We start from the raw sequence: 24867 nt of genomic DNA on the forward strand, positions 1-24867 counted from the left end.
CCCCAATCAGCAAGATCTGAGTTCAAATTTGGCTTCTGTTGCTTACTATTGAGCCTGCACAAGTCATTTAACTTGTATGCTTCATTTTCATCAACTGTAATAGGAACAATCACAAGCACTTACCTCCCAGGGTAGTTTGCAAGGATAAAATAGATATTATTTTTTAAAAGTACTTTTTACAGTGCCTAATACATAGCAGGCACTGTATTTTCTCCTTCTCTTGGAAAAAAAAAAACAGAATTTTGAGACTAAATATATAAAAATGACATCCCATGGGAAGCAATTTTTTCCATCTTTCTTTTCTCCAATCCTGATGACACAGGTAACCATTGTTGCCATGGAACCAACTTAAGCTTTCTGAATAACTAACAAAAGTAGACAGTTCTTAGACTTGTTCTTCTTTCCTATGTAGGATAGGGGAAGCTTCCTGGTATATCTTTTCATAGATCTACTTATTTCAGATGGCACAAAGAACAAATGAGACTCAGGAAGAGGCATCGATCTAGTAGGCTCAGGTTCCTTCCCCTCTTCCCAATGATGGTTTCAACATAATAACTACAGCAACTTTTGGGAGTGTTCTTAAGAATATCAGCTTATTGATTAGGCTAGCATTTTAACTAATAAAGTGATAGGCCAATGACCCTCTCAAAGATCAGACCCTAATAGGCCTTAAGATAGATCTATAAATTGAGTTTTAGGAGGCCATTACTCAATATACCGAAACATCTCTAATTGGTAAATGGCTAATTAGGAGGTGGTCCATTAAACTCTCAGTCCTTCCCCAAACTGTCAGGTAATAGTTGTCATGAGTTGTCATGGAGCCAGGAAAAAAATAATTTGTAAAACATTTCTGCTAGCCAGAATTTGTGAAAGGAACACATTCCTTTTCTTTTTAAAATCATATTTTTCTCCCTATTACATATAAAAACAATTTTTAACATTAATTTTTAAAAAGTTTTCTTTAAAAATTTCTTTCAAATTCTCTCTCCTTCCCTTCCTGACTACCTGCCATCTCCCCTTCCTGGAATGGTAAGCAATTAAAGCAGTTTTTTGATGAGGGTTTCCACATTAGAATGTGGGAATTTTCTGAGAGAGACTGGAGTGTTCTGCAACTAACTTTATAGGAAAATTTAAGTTCTAAGTCTCTGCCTTTGTAATTATGGTAGCTTGTCTTGGCTTTCACCTCACAGAGACATCTATTTTTAAGTTGTTAGGTCCATAGAATGAGTGTATCACAATGACCTAGCTTTCTACCTCTGGCATATACCTGGTGATCTGGCTATTCGTAATCTCCCAGTGGCCCCAGGCAACTGTCTAAAAGATAGTTAAGGTTCTGTATTGATAGTGGGACTTTGACTAGGTGTTCTCAACACTCAACAAAATCACTCCTCCCATTTTTTTCCCCTACTGCCCCTCTCCTGTAAATATAAAGAAAGAGCTTAGATAAGTGAATGCCCAGATGAATTCTGTCTTACTCTCTGGCTTCCCTAAGTAGAAACTGGGAGCTGTGCCCTGCTCCCACCTCAACTGGGAGACCAAGTGACCTCCCTAACCCCTCCCCACCCTCACCCCCCCTTACTCCAGACAGGGGTAGGAGAAAGCAAAGGAGTAGCCCAGGTGCTCTACTCAGGGGAGGGAGTAATCACTTCCATTGAATGACTGCTGGGCGGAGAGGCTCACATGGAGAAGGGAAAGGGAGCAAGTTTTGCCCAAGTCCCTCTGCCTTTCTAGTAACTAACTCTAGCAGACACGTGTCTGCTCGCCATCTCCCAAATGGTACTATCTTCCTGGATGAAACAAAAAAATCTGGCTTGCTTCTATGACTATTGACAAAAGAACTGTGTGATTGCTTTAACAGAAAGAGACGAGTTATATGTAGTAGAGGGGAGAATGGCTCCATTTAAAAATAGATGAATAACTTCTTTAGTTGCTTACTGATTATGTGTTAGGGAACTGTATTCTTAGTCTTTACTGTTAATTGATTCATCATAATTAGTATTTATAGAGCACTTTAAGGTTTGCAAAGCACTTCACACATGTCATCTCATTTGATCCTCACAGCTTTGTTGTAAGGTAGGTGTTCTTATTATATCCCTATTTAATGTATTAGAAAACAGGCTGGGAAAGGTTAAGTTGTTGGCCCAGGGACAAACAGGGAATGTCTTGAGTCTGGATTTGAACTTGAATCCATCATTCTAGATGCTTCAGCAACTTAGTAGTTTCTCCTTTGAAAAGTCCTTGCCATTTTCCAGTTTTGGGACCCCAGCTTTTAACGTTTCTATGATCCTCCAGTTCCTTCAGGGTACAACCTCAAGTACTTAAGGGCTGATTTGGTGCTGAAAGGGTCTCATACCTGCTCATTTCCTTTTATTCTTATTGCAAGCAGCTTTCTTTTAATTATTGTTTTTGCTCCTGAGGATGTTTTTCCTTACAAGAACAGTATTTTTTTTCCCTAGCTGTGTGACCCTGGGCAAGTCACTTAAACCTCCATTGCCTAGCCCTTACTGCTTTTCTGCCTTGAAACCAATACACAATATTGATTCCAAGACAGAAGGAAAAGGTTTAAAAAAAAAAGTACTTTTCCCAGATTCTTTCTAGTGTCTTGCATTTGCTTCTGACAGAGCTGTGAAAGTCAGTGGACAAAAGTTTTAGGCCCTGCCCTCAGAGGCTGAATTTTAGTTAGGCAGTCATTCTGTGACCTCCTCAGCATATATGCATTTGGTCCCTGCTTGGCAATCCGCCCCCTCCCCCCCCAATTTCCTTTTTGCCTCATTTTCTGTGCCCCAAAAGCTTTTGGATTTTCCACTCTTGTGATGTATGTTGTGGGGGTGAAGAGGTGCACCCCTGGGGTTTGGGAAGGATACCTTTCTGCAAGAATGTAAGACTCCAAAATTTAGCTTAAAAATAAAAGGAGAAATTTAATAATTTGGAAAGTAATGTTGAGAATGGCCAGGAGGATAGTACAGGTGGAACAGCAAGATGGAAGGCTGCTCCCAGAATCCATCAATTCTGGGGATTTTATACTCTTACAATAGAGGTCATGGTGTGGACTTGACTCTAGAGTGGTAGCCACGTAGGCATTCGGTGGGGGGAGGGGTTTGATCATCTGACTGGGGTCTGCCTGGAGACATATGGAATGACCCTCATAAAAGATTCTTTAGTTTTAGGGAACAGACAGATGTCTGAGATGTAGCTGGATAGAATGGTGTAGCCTGGAGGTGCATCTCTCTGTCTATCTTAAATCTAAAGGAGGATCAAAGAAGTTTTAGGTTAGGAGTCACGAGGATGTAAGGAAGCAAAGGAATTTCCCTGATAATAGTTTGCCTGAGTTTCTGGGGGTGCAATGCCCATGTCAATGTAGATGTCTGCTCTCTCTGGGCCCATCCTTGGATGGTGATTTTAATTTTTAAATTTAGTTCCTCAAATATTTATGTTCAAGTGGATTTGAACTTTCATTTAGAGCTCTGAAGAAGATAGGGAATTGAGTCACTGAATCCCATCCCTAAATTGTTCTTTAGCAACAAGGCTCCTTTTGACTTACTTGAACTCCTTGCTAGGTTAGTCAACTGCAAAAATCAGTGGTATTTCTGAAGGTAAATCTAGATATTTATGATAAAGCAGCAATTTGGCACTTGTGTCTTCCTTTATGGAAATTCAAAAATTCAAAATGCTTTGTCTCTGAGTACATAATGCAGGATTATATTTTGGAGCTTGCCTTAATTTCCATTGGAATTCTATCTATTTTGCATTTTTTCCCCCTTCCCTGGGCATTTAGGATTTTTCTTGGGAGAAAAAAATCTTTTCTGATAATAGTATTTAGGAAGTTTCCTAATTCCTTCACTTTGTTTTCTGTTTACTCTATTTACTGGTGTCATTTTTGGTTCTCTTTTGCAGAGCCTTGAATAAGTAAATATTCACTCAGCAAGTCTACTTTTTAATTCACCTTAGTTTACCACTGCTATCTAAAAATAGCTTGCAATGAAAGGAAAATTCTACTTTATTTTAGCCAGGGCCTATTGGGTATTTATTAATATACAATTATTCTTGCTTAGAAAGAAGTCCAAAGTGGCAAAGTTTTTCCCTCTAAATTGGAATTCTCTTGACTCCTACAATTTCTACTTATATTTTATGATAATCCTAAAACAAAAGGGCATTCTACTGCAAGATAAAAGAAAAGGACATGGTTTTAAGTTTTAATTTGCTTAAAGAGAATAATAGTAATGTCATCGCCCAACTTTGAAGAAATATCTTCCTGAACCAGTTTCTTTGCTGGTTCCTCATCCTTGCCATGCCCACTAATTGTGTGGGTATCCCGGAAGGCTCTATCCTAAGGTTTTTTCCCCTACTATACAATATCACTTGGTAATCTCTTCGTGGGTTCTATGTAGATGATTCCCAGACCTACTTTTTTCCCCAAGCTTCAGTCATGCATTATCAACTTCCTTTAAAACATCCTGAACTGGATGTTCTTGTAGGCATCTCAAACTCATCTTGTCAAAAACAACTTATCATCTTTTACTCAAAGCTTTCCTATCTTCTGAACTTACCTATTACTTAAAAAAACCCACAACTCTTTCTTAGTAACAACTCTAAGACAAAAGGGCAAGGACTAGACTATGGGGGATGTTAGTGACTTGCCCAGGGCCACATAGCTAGGAAATAACTGAGGCCAAATTTGAAACCTGGTTCTCCCAACTCCAGGCCTACCACATTATCAACTGTGCTAGCTACCCCTTTTCCTATTACTCTTAAGGATACAACCATCCTTCTGATCATTCATGCCTACAACTTTTGACTTTTGACTTTTACCCCTCACACATCTAATAGGTTCTCCATTTTTTTCTATCTTCACAACATCCTTTGTATATTGTCCCTTTCTGTCTCATATCTACCATCCCAATTTAGGCCATCATTACTTATCATCTAAATTGTAATAAGAGAAATGTAATTTTACCATACATCCAGCAAATTAGCAAATATAACAGAATACTGGGATGGTTGATGTTGGGGAGATTTTGGAAAGATAGGTACAGTAATGCATTGTTGGCGGGACTGTGAATAGCCATTTTGTAAAGTAACTTGCAATTATGCAAATAAAATAATTAAAATTTCTGCATATACACTCCAGGGAAGTCATTGGAAAAAAGAGGCTCCATATGCAACATTATGGCAACACTTTTTGTGGTAACAAAGAATTAGAAACAAAGTAGATAACTATTAACTGGGGAAATGGTTAAAACAAATTAGACATAAGAAGCAACAAATTATGATGCATACAGAAAATAATATAAATTCTTAAACTGTTTCAGTGACATGAGCAGAGCCAAGCAATCAGTGATACTAATCCATCCTACTCCTACTCTACTTCTTTGCAGAGGAGGTAGAAGGGAAATTGTGGCTATGAAATATCATGTATTATCATATTTTTCTCAATACATTGATTTTACTGATTTTTCCCCCTTTTCCTCATCTTTTCAAGAAAAAAATCTTTGTCTTATGAAGTGCCTGTCAGGGAAGAGTAGGAGGGATGGGGTGGTGGTAATTATTAGGCATTATAAAAAAATTACAAAATTCTTTAAAAGGGGGGGGGGGAGGCTTTAAAAGCTGGGTGGCTCAGTGGATTGAGAGCCAGGCCCAGAGATGGGAGTCCTGGGTTCAAATCTGACCTCAGATACTTTCTAGCTGTGTGACCCTGGGCAAGTCACTTTGACATGGGCACATTGCCTATCCCATACCACTCTTCTGCCTTGGAACCAATACACAGTATTGATTCCAAGACGGAAGATAAGGGTTTTATAAAAAGAAAAAAAGAAAGAAAAGAAAACATTAACACTCTTAGCTTGGTCTGCATTAATGACAAAACTCCAGTCTTATTTTCTGGGAATCAAGATTCCTCCCTGAACTTGTTTAAGTCTTCTAGTCAAGGACAATTTATTAATATTTGATTCATTTGAGACCATGGGATTTAGATATAAGATTGTCATAATTTTATTTCTTGATATTTTATAGCTGAGGTCTTACTACTTTGTGCTTCCACATTGCCTGCCTTCAAATAGAATGGTATCCTTGTGAAAAAGAATTCTTATTAAATGAATAATAGTAGGTTCTCTATCTTCTTAAGTGACAGAGGAGGATGAAGAAAAGAAGGAAGCAGCATCAAAGACAATCCCTTTTCCTACCATTTTGATTAGGTACTTTACTCATAGTATTTTCATTTTGGTTATTTCCAGGCTCCTATAATGACTCTTTATTTTATCCTTGAAGTTATTAGCAAGGTCTTAAAGGAATTTGGAGTTGGAAGGTGGTGATAAAAATGAGGCTGTTATTGCTCTTTCATATTTGGGACTCTCCTTGAAAAAGTCTTCCATATGGAGAAGATGCATGTAAGGACAATGCTTTAAATAAAAACTGCACAAAAGGCAAGTGTACTAAAGAATAAATGTAGTTTCCAATACTGAATTCTGAGGGCTGATGTCTGTAGAAGCTGAATGTGGTAGCCCTGGGCAGAGTGGCACTATCATTCAGTTTTGCTTGATTTCTCCCCTTTGTAACAAGGAAGAATTCTGGATGAGTTTGGGAATTGAGGAATGCAGGTAGGGAAATGATTGTGATATTTAAAATAATATAAAACAAAACACCCATACACATCAATTTTTCTCTTTTTTTTTTGTCTCCTATCTGTACACAAATGAAAATACCTATTCTTTGATCTCAAAGCCATGAGGTACATACCTTTAACATACCTTTAGGCTATACTGGCAAAGAATAAAAATGCCCTTTCTGCAGCAGTTTATATGTGTGTGTGTGTGTGTGTATAGAAATATATGTAAAATATATAGTTTGTGTGTGTGTGCATATATATGCACACATATCCTTTTAGCAAGGATTATGATGGGGAAACAGGATCTAATTATTTAACCTGTGTTTTTATCATCAGAATTCTCATTATTTTTAGTCACAAAACAGCCCATCTCTTTGAGTTTGGTGAATACCCAGAAACACAATTAATGCTATTTAGTTTACCATTATAGAAGGCATCTGGGTTATGTAGATTCTTAAGTTTTCTTTTCCAAGTCTGAATACGTAATTAATCAAGACTGACATTCCTAAAAAGGGGGCAGAGTCTTGGTTTTCACTTGATTTGACATAATCAGGGCCAAAATTCTAACAAGACATGGATGATAGGAAATATTAATGCCTTTTGCATAGCATATAGAGAAAATCGCCTAGGTTGAACATTAGAGGCATTCTGTGAGTTTGTAGTTGTGGCACATAGGATCTCTACCTGGGTTTAACTCTCTATGCTTCAATTTCTTTCATTTTGGAGCTCATTTAAATAATATTCTCTGGACTGTAAAGAGATTGCACTAGATAAGTTCTAAGATCCTTTCTGCTCTGGTATCCTTTGATCCAGTGACAGGTCAAGTTTACATGGCTCTTGATAGTTTACCAAGTTCATTTACCAATGAACCCATAGTGTACTTCAATACCTCAGAAGGTAGAGAGTAAAAACCATCCATGTTCTCTCATACTATGTGACCCTGAGTTCCTGTCCTTTTATAAATGCTCTACAGGAGTTCACCCGATGGGGGCTTTCCTTTATATCTGTTGACACTGCATGGATACCAGGGAAACCTTCTCTTGCTCTCACTACATGATCAGGCCATCCCTTTCTCTGGTCATACAACACTGATATTCTTCTGTTCAGTTCCTCATTGGTTATATCTTGTAGCTTACTATGTCCCTTTCCAGTGACCCACATGGAAACTGAGATTCTTTGGCCCAGCCATATAGCATTGCCAGAAGAATAGTTACAAATATAAGTTTCATAGATTAGGAAATGGCTAAACAAATTGTGGTACATGAATGTAATAGAATACTTATGTGCAATAAAAAATGAGTATGAAGACTAGAAAGAAGCTTGGGGGGATAAGGGAGAAAGAACTTTTAAATACACTACACCATCAGTGGACAGAATGCTGGGCCAGAACTCAAGAAGCCCTGGTCTAAATAATAATCCCTTAAGCTCTAAATTTTGTGGTCTGTATTATCTCTATAAAGAAAGTGATTTACATTTTACAAAGGAAGTTCAGTGCCTTAACCCAGAATAAATAATTTGGGGGATTTAAGCAGCTGTCTACCTTGCTTTCAGATAGGGCAAATAGTCAAAAACAAATATCTACCACATTCTTTAATACATGAATATAAGCTACCATCTATTCATAAATTCAGTGCTTAGGTGTATGTAATTGATCTCATTTACTCAGCTTGGAAGTAATCTTTTACCCTCCTACACAAGAAATGAGCAGATGTTTAGTACTAAAATTCTCTACCCTGAGTGTAACAGTTGGGGTTCTGGTTAGAATTTATGCAGGTGAGGCAAAGGGGGAGGAAAAAGAGCCCTTTTCTAACATGGAAATAAGAAAATAAATAAAGCAGAGGAGGGTAAACAAACTTATTTGGTGATTTAAGAAATGAGTCATAACTGGGTGTGCTACTTGTGGTGTTTTACAGAGAATGAACTGATTTTTCCAGGATCAATTTTATTTATTTTCTTTTATATCTTTTGGTTTGATGTTATCTTTGTTTCTAAATATATTCCTTGCCCATAAGAGTCATGCATTATAACAAAGAATGTAAAAAAGCCCAACAACAAAATATATGTATACATGCATGTCTACATATAAATGCCATGTATCACACTCATAGTCCATCGCCCCTGCAAAGAAAAGGGAGGGAAGTGCATTTTCTTTCTTTTAAAACCATACTGGTTGTTTCATAATTGATACGAAGTATTCGTGCCAAGGCAGAAGAGCAGTATGGGCTTAGGCAGTGGGGGTTAAGTGATTTGCCATGGGGTATAATAGCTAGGAAGTGTCTGAGGTCAAATTTGAACCCAGGACCTCCCTTCATTCTTTGGGGTTGATTTTGTTTAGCTGTCTTTCAGTCATGTCTGACTCTTCATGACCCCATGGGGTTTTCTTGACAAAGATATTGGAGTGTTTCTTTCTCCAACTTATTTTACAGATCAAGAAATTGAGGCAAACAGTTAAGTGACTTGCCCAGGGTCATATAGTTAGGAAGTGTCTAAGGCCAAATTTGAACTTTGGAAGAGTTCCTGACTCCAGGATAGTGCTCTGTCCCTCAACTTTAAAGTTCCTTGTTCCCCTCACAAAGTACTCACACTTTGCCAGTCCTGTCCCCTTCCCCCCTTACTCCAGTCATCCTCTGTTTCCACTCACCAGCTGCTAAGCAGAGCTAGAGAAAGCCATACAATCATAGTAACGAGGTCCACTACAAATCAATATCATCTATTCTCAGCTGGTCACTCACTGCTGCAAGGTAGTTCTCTTTTTATCTCTGATTCTCTCATCCTCTCATGAGTGGCTGAAAAACTATTTGTAACCTCTTCTTTCTCCAAACTTCCCACAGCACCCCTCTCATCAATTAAAAAAAAAATCAAGACCACATGATTCTCTGAAGGGACCCTTTTCCTTTCTATGGCCAGGTACTTTTGTGTTGTTGTTTTTGTTTTTAACCCTTACTTTCTGTCTTAGAATCAATAGTATGTATTGGTTCCAAGGCAGAAGAGCAGTTAGGCTTAGGCAGTGGGGGTTAAGTGACTTGCCCAGGGGCATAATAGCTAGGAAGTGTCTGAGGTCACATTTGAACCTAGGCCTCCTATTTCTAGGCCTGCCACTGTGCTACTTAACTGGGCTTACACCCCTCACCCCATGTGCTCTTGATTCCATCTCTTCTCTCCCTCTCCCTCCCAATTAATTACATGTAAAAAAGTTTCCAACATTTTTCAAAGAATATTGAGTCTCAAATTCTCTCTCTACCTCAACACTCCACCCCTCTTGAGATGGTAAACAATTTCACATAGACTTTACATGTGTAATCGTGTAAAACATTTTTCCATATTAATCTTTTGGTGGAAGGAAACTCACATTTTCTTTGGTCTGATTTCAGATTTGGTTCTTTTTCTCTGGAAGTAGATGGCATTTTTTATTATGAGTCCTTTGGGATAGTTTTGGATCATTGTATTGCCAAGAATAACTGTTATTTGCAATTGCTCATTGTAAAGTATTCCTGTCACTGTATAGTGTTCTCCTGTTTGTCATTTCTTACAACACAATGGTATTCCATTAAAATCACATACTATAACTTACTCAGCCATTCCCCAATTGATGGGTATCCCCTCATTTTCCAAATCTTTACCCCCCTAAAACTGCTTTAAATATTTTTGTACATATAGGTCCTTCTCCTTTTTGGTTTTGGTTTTTTATCTCTTTGGGATACAAACCTAGTTAATAGGGTGGGTCAAAGGGTATATACTGTTTCATAGCCCTTTGGGCATAGTTCTAAATTGCTCCTGAATGACTGCATCAGCACACAGCTCCCCCAACAATGCATTCATGTCCCAGCTTTCTCATTCCCTCTAAGTTTTGTCATTTTCCTTTTCTGTCATAATAGCCAATCGGATAAGTGTGTATCCCTTTTCTTTTCCAGCAGTTTGCTCTTGCTATTGTCCTCCCTACTTGCTGCCCACAAACATGGCCAGCAAAGTATTCTCACTCCTTAAATCCTCCCTAGAGCCTGCTGTTCCCACAAACTATTGCCTTATGTCTCTACCCCTTCTCAGCCAAACCCTTGAAATAGCTATCTATATATACACATGGTCTTCAAGTCCTTTCCACTTGTTTTTTAAAGTTTTAAAATATTTTTATTTTGAACTGAAACATCAAATAAAATGAAATATGCAAAGTAGAAGAGAAAAGTTTATATACAAAACTTCAAATCCATTACATAATGGAGCACATAGACAGAAACAAACCTACTCCATGCCAGGAATTGTGTACTAAGTGCTTTGTGAATTATTATTTCATTTGTTCCTCCAAAAATCTCCTACCAACCTGCTTGGGAGGTAGATGCTATTGTCACCATTTTACAGTTGAGGAAACTAAGGTATATTTTCAGTTAAGTAATTTGTCCAGGGGCTATATAGCTAATTGGAGGTCAAATTTAAACTTGGCGGTCCTGATTATAAGTCTAATGCACTATCCATTGTAAAAACCTGTTTTGATGTTTTTTCAGTTGTGTCCAACTCTTCTGGACCCCATTTGGGGTTTTCTTGGCAAAGATACTGGAGTGCTTTTCCATTTCCTTCTCCAACTCATCCAATAGATAGAAAAACAGAGGCAAACAAGGTTATATGCCTTTCCAAGGGTCACACAAGCTAGTGTCTGAGATCGGTTTTGAATTCAGGAAGAAGAGTCTGAATTCTATCCTGCAAACCCTAGTTGCCTTCTAAGTTCCTGAATGATAAATTCAGAAACCTTCAAGCTTGTCTATTTTCTTGTTTTTCTTGTGCTTTTAAAAAATGTTTCAACAATTCTCTTTTAACCTCACTGTCTTCTAAAATGGCTACAATTTAAAATTCAACTTAATCACTCAACTGCAACTGTTCTCAAACTTACCAATTATTTCCTAATTGCTAAATCTGATGACCTTGTCTCATTCCTCATCCTCTCTGCAATATTCAACACTGCTTACCCTCTCTCCTTTCTTAGGTCTGATGGCTCCTTGAAAGCAAAGATGGTCTTTTACCTTTCCCTGTATCCTCAGCTTTAACAAGTGCTTGCTTAATCTATGTTTATTGCCTAACCATTTTCCTCCAGGTTCTTTGCTGGATCATTGTTCATGTTGCATGTAACCTCCAAGTTCTGTCTGGGCCTTAGGGCCTTCTTTTCTCTTTCTGCTTTCTTACTGGAGACTTTATCAGCTCTCAGGGGTTCTTATCTCTTTGGAGATAACTCTCTGCAGCTTCTGAGCTCCTGTCTTGCATCTAAAATTGCCTACTAGATTTCAAACTTGATGTCCATCCTGTAAGTAACTTAAACTCAGGTCCAAAAGTGGACTCATTGTCTCTCCCACCAGATCGTCCTTTTTAAATTCCTTATTTAAAATCTCTCATATACATACCCTTATTTCCACTCATATGGCAACACCACTCTAGTTAAGGCCTTCATCACATCTGGCCTTTACTATTACAATAGTTTTGTTTTGTTTCAGGTCTCTTACCACAAGCCCTACTCCACTCAGCTTCAAAGTAATCTTTTTAAAGAAGTCTGAGTGTTTCACCCCCTCTTCAAATCTATCACTGTTAGGCTAAAACACAACTTCCGCCAGAGGTTTGACATTTATTTATAGCTTCTTACACCATTTTGTACCCTCAACCTTCTTCCTTTCTTCCTAGTGAAGGCTGGCTTTCTTGTTTCATTTCTAATCTCCTAGTACTTGTAGTGGGTACCTTCTGGTACCTGCAAGGTACTTACTCCTTACCTTTACCACATGGAATTTCTTTTTTTAAACCCCTACCTTCTCGGTCTTTGAGCAAAATTGCTCCAAGGCAGAAGAGAGGGGTATGGGCTAGGCAACAGTGATCAAATAACTTGCTCAGGGTCACACAGCTGGGAAGTGTCTGAGATCGGATTTGAACCCAGGACCTCACATCTCTATGCTTGGCTCTCAATCCACTGAGCCACCCAGCTGCCCCCTGGCATTTCTTTTTAAAGACTCCCCCAACTCAAGGGCCAGATTCTCCAGGAGGCTTTTCTTGGTGTACTCCACCCCCCCCCCCCCTTACTATGTTACTTTCTTTGTCTTTTCATATAGCTAGTTGCGTATATTGTCTCTACCATTAACATAAATTCCTCAAAGACTAGACTTATTCCTTATAATTCTCTAGACTCTGGCACACAGAAGCTTAAGGTCGATAGTGGCTTATATCATGGCAGTCGGGTAGCTTTAGTGTATATAAGCTTAAGATGTATATAAGTAGATAAGCATTAATCTGTTCATCTTGATTATTTTCTCTATCCATATTCATGCTTGAAGTTTATCTTTGAAATCTGAATTTATATGTGGATAAATTTAGGACTAGACCAGTAATTTCATTGTTATAGGGATAGAACTGCTTTCAAATGAAGAAACTCCCTCCACAGATACAAGTCAGCTTCTTCTTTGCATTTCAGTGGTGGCTTGGAGCATTGAAAGATTAATGAGGGGATCAGTATGTGAATCTGGGTTGGGACTTGGGTCCAGGACTTCCCAGCCAGGCCTCTCTCCACTATGCATCCCTTTATTTATTTTTTATTTTTTTATTAAAAAACAAAACAAAACAAAAAAACCTTACCTTAGAGTCAGAGTCTTGGAGTCAATTCTGTGTATTGGCTCCAAGGCAAAAGAGTGATAATGGCTGGGCAGTGGGGATTTAAGTCACTTGCCCAGGGTCACACAGCTGGGAAGTGTCTGAGCCCAGATTTAAACCCAGGACCTCCCTCTCTCAATCCAGGAGTCACCCAGCTGCCCCCTATATGCATCCCTTTAACACAAGGCATGTACAGTCCCTAAAGTTCCAAAGAAAAGAACTAGAAGAGACCCTGGTGGTTGAGTCCAAATTCTCTATTTCATAGATGGGGAAACTGAAGCCTAGGAAGTGAAGTGGCTTTCCCAAAGTAAGGGAGAGGGCTAGGCAGCCAGTGAAGCCTTTGACTTCAGGCTCAGGGCTCTTTCTGTAGAGCCATTGCCTTAGGCCAACATCTTTTCCGCAACCGAGGAACAAAATGGGGAAGGAAATGCTGTGGAACTTGGGTCTAGCGCAGTGATGATGAACTTTTAGAGACCAAGTGCCCAAACTGCATCCTCACACAGTATGTGAGCTGCCCCCTTATACTCCCATTGGGCTGCTGGGCAGAGGGGTGAGTCATGTGAAAAATGCCACAGGTTCACCAACATGAGTCTTCCCTGGGGAAGGACAATAATACTAATATGCCTTTTTACTTGTTAGACTTAAGTTTATTCAAGCCAGTAACAAATTTCTGGGCACTCTTAAACAACTTGGCTCTGAAATCTATAGAATTTAAAGGAGTGTTGTTATTAAATAGAATGTATGCTACTTAGTTTTATTGGTGGCAGCAAATTGCTTTATTTAGCATTTATAAAAATCCCTTGATAACACTATCTCTTTCAAAGGGTATTTATTAAACCAATTTCAGATTGTCTGGGGTCAGAAGGAAAGTTCATCCCACTTTCAGCTTTGTTCTTCATCAACTATTCCAATTGCAACTTTGATGGGGTTTTTTGTGTTGTTGCAGTTTTGTAGGGCAGTTATCCCTGACGCTTACTCAAAAATACAACAATAAGAGTTTTTATTTTTAATTAGCCATAGATTTGCCCACTGGAAATGTTCCTAATTCTTTAGCACTAAAGGGAAGCTTTTTTTTTTTTACTCCCTATCAGCTATAATTGTGTTAGCATGCTAATGAGTGCTACCTGCCTCAAGTCTCTCCCTACTCCAATTCATCCTTCAGTCAGCCACTAAAACAGTTTTCCTAAATCTTAGGTCCTCTCCACCTCACCCCCTCAATAAACTCTAATGGCTCCCTATTGCTTCCAGGATCAAATAATACAAAATGCTCTGACCTTCAAAGTCCTTCGTAACCTAGTCCTCTCCAGCCTTCCTCTTACACTTTACTCCCTGACCTGCGTTATCTAATGACTCTGGCCTCCTGGCTATTCCACAAACACGACTCTTGGCTCCAGGCATTTTGTTCACTATACCAGGAATGTCCTCCTGTTAGGCCTTCTGGCTTCCAATCTGTTTTCATTCTTAGCATCTTCCTGCTCTTTGATTATTCTCCATTTATCTTGAATAAAATTTAGTTTGTATATAGTTTTTGTGTAAACACCCCTGAGGGCAGGGACTGTCTTTTGCCCCTTTTTATGTCCCCCTAGCACTTTATAAGTGCTTGATAAAATGTTGATTGATTGAACTGTGATCCTCGCTTGTGTTTCTTGTGTTGGGAATAGGAACTCAGCTGGTGAGCTGTTTTAAAGTTTTAAAGAATATTAAAAAGGAGTCATTTTTCAAACCTTTTAAAAAATTTTTTCAATTACATGTAGAAACATTTTTTCTCACCTGATTGTTATCTGATATTTTGCCATTCAGATTCTCTCCCTCCCCCACAACCTAGCAGTAAATAGATAGAGGTGCAATCAGACTCCCAACAGTTTCTTTTTTGGCTGTGGATAGGATTTTTCATTATGAGTCCCTTGGGGTTATCTTGGAACCTTGCTTTGCTGATAATAGTTTAGTTTTTCACAGTTCATCATTTTATAATATCTCTGCTATTTTATACAGTGTTTTCCTGGTTCTGCTCACTGCACTTTGCATCAGTTCATATAAGTCCAGGTTTTTCTGAACTCATCCTATCCGTGGTTTCTTATGACACAATAATATTTCATTACAACCATATACTACAACTTATTTAGCTATTTCCCCAGTTGATAGACATCCCCTTAGTTTCCAATTCTTTGCCACTACAAAAATAGTTGCTAAAAATATTTTTGTATAAGTGGGTTCTTTTCTTCTATCTAAAAGGAGAGTAGTTTTTCTCCTTGGGAATCTGTAACCCCTTTGGGGGAGGGGGTCGTCAGATGAAGCAATAAAGAAATAACCTGGGGTGGATTATCAACTTCACTAAGGAAATAAGCATGCTTATTAGACCATTTCACTTTCTATTTTGAAGAAATATGTGTAGTTTTAGGTAAGAGGAGAGACTGATATAAGGAGTGAATTTGGATTAGAAGCCCTGAGCTGGTCCCATCAGGTCATGGTGTATGATTTCTGGGAGAATCCACCTGGCATCCTTATTTGGGAGGTCATAAAAAGAAACTGACAACAGTGCATTCTGCCTATTCTGCCCCTCTTTAACCAAGAGAATTCCACCAAAACCTAGTGCATTTTAGGATAGGTAGAAGTATAGTTATTTGAAACAGGAAGAGGGAACTGGAAGCCATATGCCCTATTTCACTTTCCTTCTTTACCTAATTAGTTTGGTTTTCCCTCAAACTCACTGGGCTTGTCATTGCTGTAATGCCCATAGACTACACAGAAGTTTCCATTTACTAGAAGCTCCCCCCAAACTGGGCCCACTTTCTCAAATACTTGTTTCTGCAAAATGACAGACTACACAGATCTCAATCTCTTATTCGCTACTCTGAAAAAATATTTTTTTCTTAATTTACTTGGTATTTTGACTGGAAATTTTGAGAGCAGTGGTATTACCCTAAAGTAAATTAGAAGTTCAACCATCTAGAAATATTAAGTTTTTGATATTTTATTCAAGGACATTTCAAAGTTAGGTAATATAGTTTAAGCTCATTACTAGTATGGATTTTTACTGACCCTGGAAATTAGAGAATTATCAAGGTGAATGGAAATTTTGATTCTTTTCCCTCTGTTTTAAAGTATTTCTGTCCCCAACTACTTAAGCAGTTTCATCACAGTCAAAGGTAACTTCTAGTTAGTCTAAAGGTTCAGAGTTGGGTGTTAGAAGTTAGAAGGTTGCCAGGATCTTGGTGTTCACTGTAACTGGAGACAGAACAAGTAGAGAGGAAAATAACAGTTCTCTTAAATTCAGTAACTGGGCTTGTACTCTGACTTCTTTGGAATGAATATCTTTTGTGTATCCAAAAACTACCACACTCACTGAAAGTCTAGATTCCTTAAATTACTCCTGGTAAGTCCATCACCACAGTGTAACAGCTAACTGCTTAAGACCTAATAATGTTTTAGAATTTCTCTTTAACCTATCTTCTTCTACCAATTCATCTCAAACACATTTTATCTTCAACTAGAACCATGGCCTGGTTTTTCTCCCCCAACAACCTCATTTTCTACTGCTAAATTAAATGCCACCTCTATGTAGACCACTCTGAAATCTTTATCTTTAGTCCTGACTTGTTTTCTGAGCTTCAAGCTCACAACTCTTAACTACTAATAGCATATATAATGAATAGAATTACTGCAGGAATTTCAATTCAGTAGGTCCAAAATTGTGAGCTTATTTTTCTCTTTAAACCTGGTTCTCTTTCTGACTTCAGTATTCTGAATGTCACCCAATCTCCCATGTTTAAATTTTAGGATTATGCAGTTTGGTCTTAACTCTTTCACTTCTCTTATCCAGTCAGTTACTAAGTCCTACCAGTTCACTACAGTGATATCTCACCTTCTTCGGGAGTTACATTCCAGAAACCCCATGGTAGGTGAAAATCCTTGAAATAGCAGTGTTATATATTTATTTTATTATTTTTATATATTAAGATTTTATAAACACTTCCCACTCTATAAACCTTTTCCACACTCTTATTAACCTACAGTCACTAAGCCAATCAGCACCCAGGATACAGAACACAGCACTGTGGTTGGTCATCTTCATTCCATCAGCCAATAGTATACCATGATAAATTCTGTATCACAGCATTCTATATTTTAAACCTGTGATGATACAGTGAAGCTGGGATAAGTGAACCGCTTTCTTTTTGTGATACCTTTCTCTTTATTCCTACTACAGTTCAGTATGCATTTCCACTCACCTACATTCTTGCAATGATCTTCCAAGTATTCTTACCTTCCTTCTCTTCTCTTTTTCATACTACTATCAGAACAACTTCTCTTATGTATATATATATAATATACACACACATATATGTATATATATATATATGATTATGTCAGCTGAAAAATCAAACTAAACAAAAAAAATTCTGCAGTTCCCTCTTGCTTCTTTGATTAAAAGTTAAAATATCCTTATTTAGTATCTTCACTGTCTTAACACAATCTAGTCTTTTCCCCACCTCCCCCATCTCCAAATCCTCTACACCCTAACCAAATTGGATAAGTCTCTTCTTTACCCCAACAATGTTACCTTCTTTCCCACTTCTGTTACTTTGCCTGTTTAATTCAAACCCATTGTTTTAAGCCCAGTTTAGATGCTGCCTCCTCTGCCTTCCATGTCCTTTCCCCTCAAAATTCACTGACTATAGTACTTTGTTTTCAGCTGACCTAATGCTTCATTGTGTCTTAAACTTCTACTAGACAATAAAGCCATGAACATGGGGACTGCTTATTTCGGTTTCTTTGATATGCTACTCTCACAGTAAGAGCTTAATGAAGGGATTTGGGGGCAAAACCTTCTTTCCAGCTTTAATAATTAATCTGGTTACATTCCCAACCTTTATAATCCAGGGGACCTTTCTTCCTAGGTTAAATTTTTTTTTATTGTGCTCTTTGTGTCTTCTTCCCCTCTTTTCAGTTCAGAAGTTAGAGTGGCTACTAGCTTAGACCTTATTCTAATTGTCCATCTCAGTGAATGTATTGAAGGTGGCATGGGATGTTATAAATAATCTAATAATGTGATAAATAAAGCTAATAAAGCAGGTATGTTATATAGGATTCCAAGTCTCAAACTGTATATTCAGTAGACATGTCAATATGTCCGAAACAGAACTCATTCTCCTTCCCTAAACCCACTTCACTTCTTCCTTATCTAGAAGTATCCTCAACTCCTCACTGTCTCCATATGAGCTATTGCCAAAGCCTGCTGATTTCACCTTTCATCATTTCTCTACGAAGTCTCTTTTTTCTCTTCTGACACTGCCATCAATATAGTGCAGGCCTTTATCACCTCACACCTTGATTATTGCAATAACCTGTTTCTGGGTCTGCTCTTCCATCCATTCTCCATTTGAGCACTAATGTGATTTTCCTAAAAGGCAGGTCTGTTCATCACACAGGCGCGTGTGTGCACACACACACACTCTCTCTCTCTCTCACACTCTCTCTCTCTCTCTCTCTCTCTCTCTCTCTCTCTCTCTCTCTCTCTCTCTCTCTCTCTCTCCCCCTCCCCCTTCAAATCCAAAATGCTTCGTTTCACATTTGAAGCCTGATCTCCTCCCCTCCCACCTTTCCCAGGACTCTTACCCCTCAACACATACTCTTTGATCCAGTGACACTGGCCTCTTGGCTGTTTCACAAACAAGACACTCTCAACTCCAGGCATTCTCTGTGTTTCCTATGCCTGACTTCCTCTTCGGCTTCAAAGAACTACTGATGACCTGATTTCCATTAAGTCACAAATAAAAATTTCACCTTCTACAAGCAGCCTTCCCTAGCCCCTCTTACTTCCATATTTAGTCTGTCTATAGCTTGCTTGATATATATGCTTGCATGTTGTCATTCCCATTAGACTGCAAGTTCCTTGAAGGCAGGGACTATCTTTTGTCTCTTTTTATATCACTAGTGCTTAGCATAGTGCCTGGCAAATAGTAGGTGCTTGTGTTAATTTGTTTATTGATTGAAGTCATATCTCAAGAGTTTCCTCCCTCCCTTTGCAAATCCAAATAATTATTCATTTGTGTCCAATTCTGTGACCCCATTTAGAGTTTTCTTGGCGAAAAGCTCCTGGAGTAGCTTGCTATTTCTCCATCTCATTTTACAGTTGAGGAAATTGCATAAAATAAGGTTTAGTGACTTTGCCCAGGGTCACATAGCTAGCTATTAAGTGTCTGAGATCTGATTTGAACTTGGGTCTTTTTGACTTCAGACCTAGCACTCTATCCACTAGGCCACCTAGCTGCCCAAGCAATGCTGACAGTTATTTTGGAACAGAATCTATTGAAAGCATTTGCAAACAACATCCAAGGAAATATTCAGAGAATCAAACCTCTTTTACCCAAGAGAATGCTTTAAGACATAGCTGCCCTAAAGAAAAGATCTGTATATAAATTAGTCTTCAACCTTCAGAACCCTAAAAATTTAGTTAGAAAAGTCATTTAGAGATAATCTTAGTTCAATCACAATATATTGCAGATACTAGGGCTTTGTCTGTCACACAGTAGGAGACAAGACTAGAGCATGTTTTTTTTTAACCTCCTAGACGATTTCTCAAGACTGAAGTTCGATCAAAGTTTAAAAATGAGGCCTGCAGTATACATAAATGTTTTCTTATTTTTGCAATGGCCAACACTTATAACAGCCCTTCAGTAAGGAAATAAAGGAATTATAAGTTAATAAGTTAAGTGGCCAGTGGCTATGCAGGGCCATTTGATCTAAGGAGGGATGTGAAAGTAGACTTTAAAGAAGAAAAATTTCTTTACACCTTGGAATGCATATAGGTTATAGGATCTTGTTCTTGACTGGGATATTTGGGCTCAATATTTGAGGAAGACAAAAGATCAGCAACCTTGGAAAATGTTTTTACATAATCATAGTGCAAAAGTGCATCCATAATCAATTGCTGATGTATGTGTCAAGAATTTACCTTCCCTCTATAGAGAAATACACATTCTTCATTCTTTTGCAAATCCTGTGCTACATCAAAATAGAAATGGCTTTTCAGACTGAAAGCTTGAGTTGTTTTTGAACCTAAGGTTGTATGATGAAGGAGAGAGAACTTGTGTGGTTACACGTACAGTGGTCCTGTTAAGGAAGGGGAAGTTTACAGTTGACTGTAACTAATCTGTCCTGTCAAAATCTGCAGGTAGGATGTAAGGGACCTTTGAAATACCCAAAGATAAAGAAACAGCCTCCTTGGTTAAAAAGAGATGGGTATATAAAATGCAAATACTCCCCATTTTCTTAATAACATTTGATACTTTCATTATCACTGCTACTTAGAGATAGAAATGCGCTTTGATCTCTTTGAAAAAGAGATGTAGAGCATAAATATTCCTTCTAAAAGGGAGTCTCATAAAATGCCAATTCTGGCATATTAAATCTTAAAACTCTGCTTTAAAAGGTACTGTTGTTGTTTTTCAGTTATGTCTGACTCTTGTGACTCCATTTGTGGTTTTCTTGGCAAAAATACTGGAGTAGTTTGCCCAGGGTCACACACTAGTATGTATCTTGAAGCTAGATTTTAACTTGGCTTCCTGACTCCAGGTCCAGCTCTCTATCCACTGTGTTATTTAGCTGCCCCTGCTTTAGGAGCAGCTTCTATTAGGAGTTCCTTCTATTCAGAAACTCACGTTAGCTTCCAAGTTCCTATCCAGAAGATAATCACATGATTACAGGACTTGGATCTAGGAGGGACTTTAAAGATCTAGTACAATTTTCTCATTTTACAGATGAAGAAACTGAGCCTCAGGTCATTTGACTAGTTCTTGATATTCAGTCAGGTCTCTAATTCCAAAGTGGTTCTGTGGAAAGCACTCTGGATTTGCAATACAGTCCAGTAATAAAAACATAATTATTCCTGACCCTAATCTTTGGAAGTTCTGGTAAAGAATACACAATTAACTTTTATTCCTTGTCTCCCTTTGGCTCTCAGGTTGCCGGGTGAATGACTTGGGAGATCTGAGTTTCACTCCTGTGGCCAGTGATGAGTGCTACAATAACCTAATTGTGAATCCTCGATCAGTGGGCCTTGCCAACCAAGAATTGGCTGAGGCAGTTAGCAGGGCTGTCTCTTCTGGTCACCGCTGCATCACTGTGGGAGGAGACCACAGGTGAGTGGGGTGCAGGGATATTCACCTGTGGAGCAGCTTGGTTAGTCCCCTGTCTTAGCCTAAATACTGATACATGTATATATAATTTTCCCTATGTGTGGGCAAATTACTTAAGTTTGTCTAAGTTTACTCTTTCCTTATCAAGAGTAAACTGCTTCTGGGTTGTAGTGAATATTAACTGAGATAATATATATATGAACTCCTTACTTTATATGCTTTAACTGTATAAATATAAAGGTACTTTTATAAAGGGCTATAAGTCACCCTAGAGATTTCCCCAGTTTACATCCTGGGGATTAGGAAACTGAGAACTGATTCAAGTCTAGAATTACAGAAGACTGACTAGGTCTTGGATTAGTGAGACCAAGAACTTCTAGGACATTGTAATAATAATATTTGATAACATAATTGGGCCTTAGTGCAGCATGCTTTTACCCTGGAGAGTTAAGGGCAACCATATGCCATACCTCCTGATGCTTTTATGGTCAGGTACCTATGATCACGGCTCAAAATACTGGACACTAGGTTTCCAACACTAGGCCTCAATTGTCACTGTCATACATCTTCCTTGTAGCCATGCCATTGATACCAGTGTCTCAAACATTACTGATGATGAATATTCAGAGGCTAAGTTGGGTAGGAAGTGGTATTTTCTTTATGTCTGATTGTCATTGGGTAGGAAGTGGTATTTTCTTTATGTCTGATTGTCTTTTTTAATCAGCCAAGGGAAGAGGCAAGATCTATTCTTTGTTTTAAGACTCAATCAGAGAAAGAACTGCTGGAGTCTCTTTCACATTTATAGTTTTATTTTGGGTTTTTGGTTATAGATGAGTGTGCTCTTACAACAATGACTGGAAGTATATTCTGCATGACAATAAAAATAAAATTAAAAAAAAAAGAGTTAATCCAGGGGGCAGCTAGGTGGCTTAGTGAATTGAGAACTAGGCCTACAGACTAGAAGCCTCAGGTTCAAATCTGGCCTTGGACATTTCCTGGTTGTGTGACCCTAGGCAAGTCAACCCCCATTACTGCTCTCTTGCCTTAGAACCAGTAGACAACATTGATCCTAAGATAGAAGGTAAGGATTTAGGAAAAAAGTCAATCTGGAGATTCCCTGAAAATGATGTTATCATTGACCATAAGGAGGCAGAGTAGAATCAAATGTGCTACTGGAGGGCTTGGGGCACTAGTTCAAGGAGGAAACCCAGGCCAACCAGGAGAGACCATCTGTTCGATAAGGGCTGGGGAAGTTGGGAATTAGAACACTGATAAAAGGGCCAGGGTGAGGAGTAAGTAGGCCTACAAAGGACTCTGGAGTAATGGGGTGAGGGGAGTTTTTCAATGAAAAAGAGAAGGGTAACTAATTTCCCACAGACCATACAATCAGTCCATAGTATCTTAGGGGTTCAGAGGTAGCTTGCAGTGATCTGGGTTTTTCAGCAATACATGAAAGCCCTTGTCTTGAGATCAGCCCTTTGGGGATATTTTGCTCAATTTAGAGAATTTACAAAGACATTATTTTTGAATTTGACTTTTTAATTAGTGTTTTACTTCTAGGAGTTTTAAAAGTCTACAATTCTGACCTTTGCCTGACAAAGCAGGATGAAACAGGGGGCGTGGTTCAAGGAATCTTGTTAACATCCATATACAAAAGTCAAGATGTAATTACTCAGGGATTCTGAAAAGGAAGAAAGTCAGTGTTGTAATTAGAATTTTGTATCCCAAGACTGTTTCCCAGAATCCCACTTTCGCCCTCACATTATGTCCTTACGTTTTGTACATAAATTTTTGTGTAACCTTCCCCTCTTCACTCTTTTCCTGTGAATGTGCCTGGAAAAACTGCTCTTTACTCAGGCTATACTTCCTCTACTTCATTATTAATAAATCTTATAATAAATCTTACTTGGAGTTATTGGATATTAATTTTAATCTTATATTTCAGATTTGAGCTTGAAAGAAGACAAGTAGTCCTTTACAAAGGAGAGAGGCAAGCCGGCAGGGGCATGGTGAATGCTTAAGTGCTTGTTGAAATTAATGGAATTTTATTGAATTCCTAACTGGAAATCCAAACACTGATAGGACATTGAGGCAATGGTGAAGCAACAAGAAGTCAAGGATCCTACTTAATGGATCAGTACTGTATCTAGTGGGCAGTCCTCTCTGTCTTTTCAATCAATTCCTAATTAATCAACTTTAGGCTGTAGATTACCTCTACCCTGTAATTTTATTCTGTCCCTCTAAGAGCTGTATTGCAATGGCTATTAAGACTTCTGCTTGGATTCTGTAACTTTTTCCATTTGTCATATACTCCAGGCAAGCTAGGGAATGTGAAAAAAAAGAGAAGGCAAATCGGAAATTACTAACTTTGTTAGTAGTTTGGTGAGGAGAGAAGAAAGGAAAAGGGATTTGGGTTTTTTCTTTTAAATTTTATTACCTTTTGTTTTGATAATCTTACCATGACCTTCCTTTCCCTTCAATATTACCTACCACCATCCACTGAATCTTCCTTTTACCGAAAAACTTACAAAAGGCTCTATTTCTATCCCTGTCAATTTCCACAGATTTCCACATACAGACCTTTGCCTGATAACATATCATCTAGAAAACAAGTCAACACATTGGTTATATGGTTTCATTCTTGGTCTTTTCTCAAGGCTGTTTTCCTTCACATTATTGGGGTTATTTTGTAAATTGCTCTAGTTCTGCTCACTTAATTTCACAAAGTTTCTCTTTATTATCCATACTACTTTTTATCATGCACAAAACATCTTAGCAGCCAACCAGTCTAGCTCCTCAACCTGACAAATAACTATATTTCACATCTGTATACTCAGGGACATCATTGGGTCCTCCCAAACCAAGATGGCTCATTCCAGTTCATGAGTTTGGTTGCCATTTAGCTTTATTACCTACATTATAGTAGGTAATAATCTCTCTCTCTCTCTCTCTCTCTCTCTCTCTCTCTCTGTATATATATATAATGTATATGACAAATATGGTACTCTACCTCCTGTAATATGCTTTTGATTTAACCACTTGCTATATTGTACTAAGCCTGCTCCGTACAAAGTAATGTAATAAACTAGGGAAAAGTGGATTTGTCCAGTTTTTTTTTTTTTCAGTTGTCTGACTCTTCTTGACCCCACTTGGGGTTTTCTTGGCAAAGATACTGGAATGGTTGCCATTTCCTCCTCTGGCTCATTTGACAGATGAGTAAACTGAGGCAAATAAGTGACAAAAAAGTCATAGTAAGTGACTGAGGGGTGAAGGGAAAGGTTAAGGTAAAAAGATGACAGTGTCCTCCCTCAAAGAATGTAGTGCTTTATCTGCAGTTTTCTGATGTCATACAATTCAACACTGGGTTTAACAGTAATGAATCTAATTGTGATCCTATGTCCTAGACCAGGGGTTCCCAAACTACAGCCCACGGGCCACATGTGGCCCCCTGAAGACATTTATCTGACTCCCACCATACTTCCAGAACTTGTTACAGCTAGCAGTGACAAATATGGA

The 24867-nt window shown here is 38.3% G+C and overlaps 1 protein-coding gene across 3 annotated transcripts in view; it reads left to right on the top strand.

Annotated features, from left to right (window-relative positions):
* Positions 1–24867, top strand: part of ARG2 (arginase 2) — a 40515-nt gene that overhangs the window by 7254 nt on the left and 8394 nt on the right. For all 3 annotated transcript variants that reach the window (XM_056810941.1, XM_001370015.5, XM_056810940.1), the window contains one exon: positions 21177–21354. In XM_056810941.1, coding sequence (XP_056666919.1) covers positions 21177–21354 — 178 coding nt within the window. The remainder of the gene's footprint in view (positions 1–21176; positions 21355–24867) is intronic.

Source organism: Monodelphis domestica, chromosome 1 (assembly GCF_027887165.1).
Source record: "Monodelphis domestica isolate mMonDom1 chromosome 1, mMonDom1.pri, whole genome shotgun sequence".
NCBI lineage: Eukaryota > Metazoa > Chordata > Mammalia > Didelphimorphia > Didelphidae > Monodelphis > Monodelphis domestica.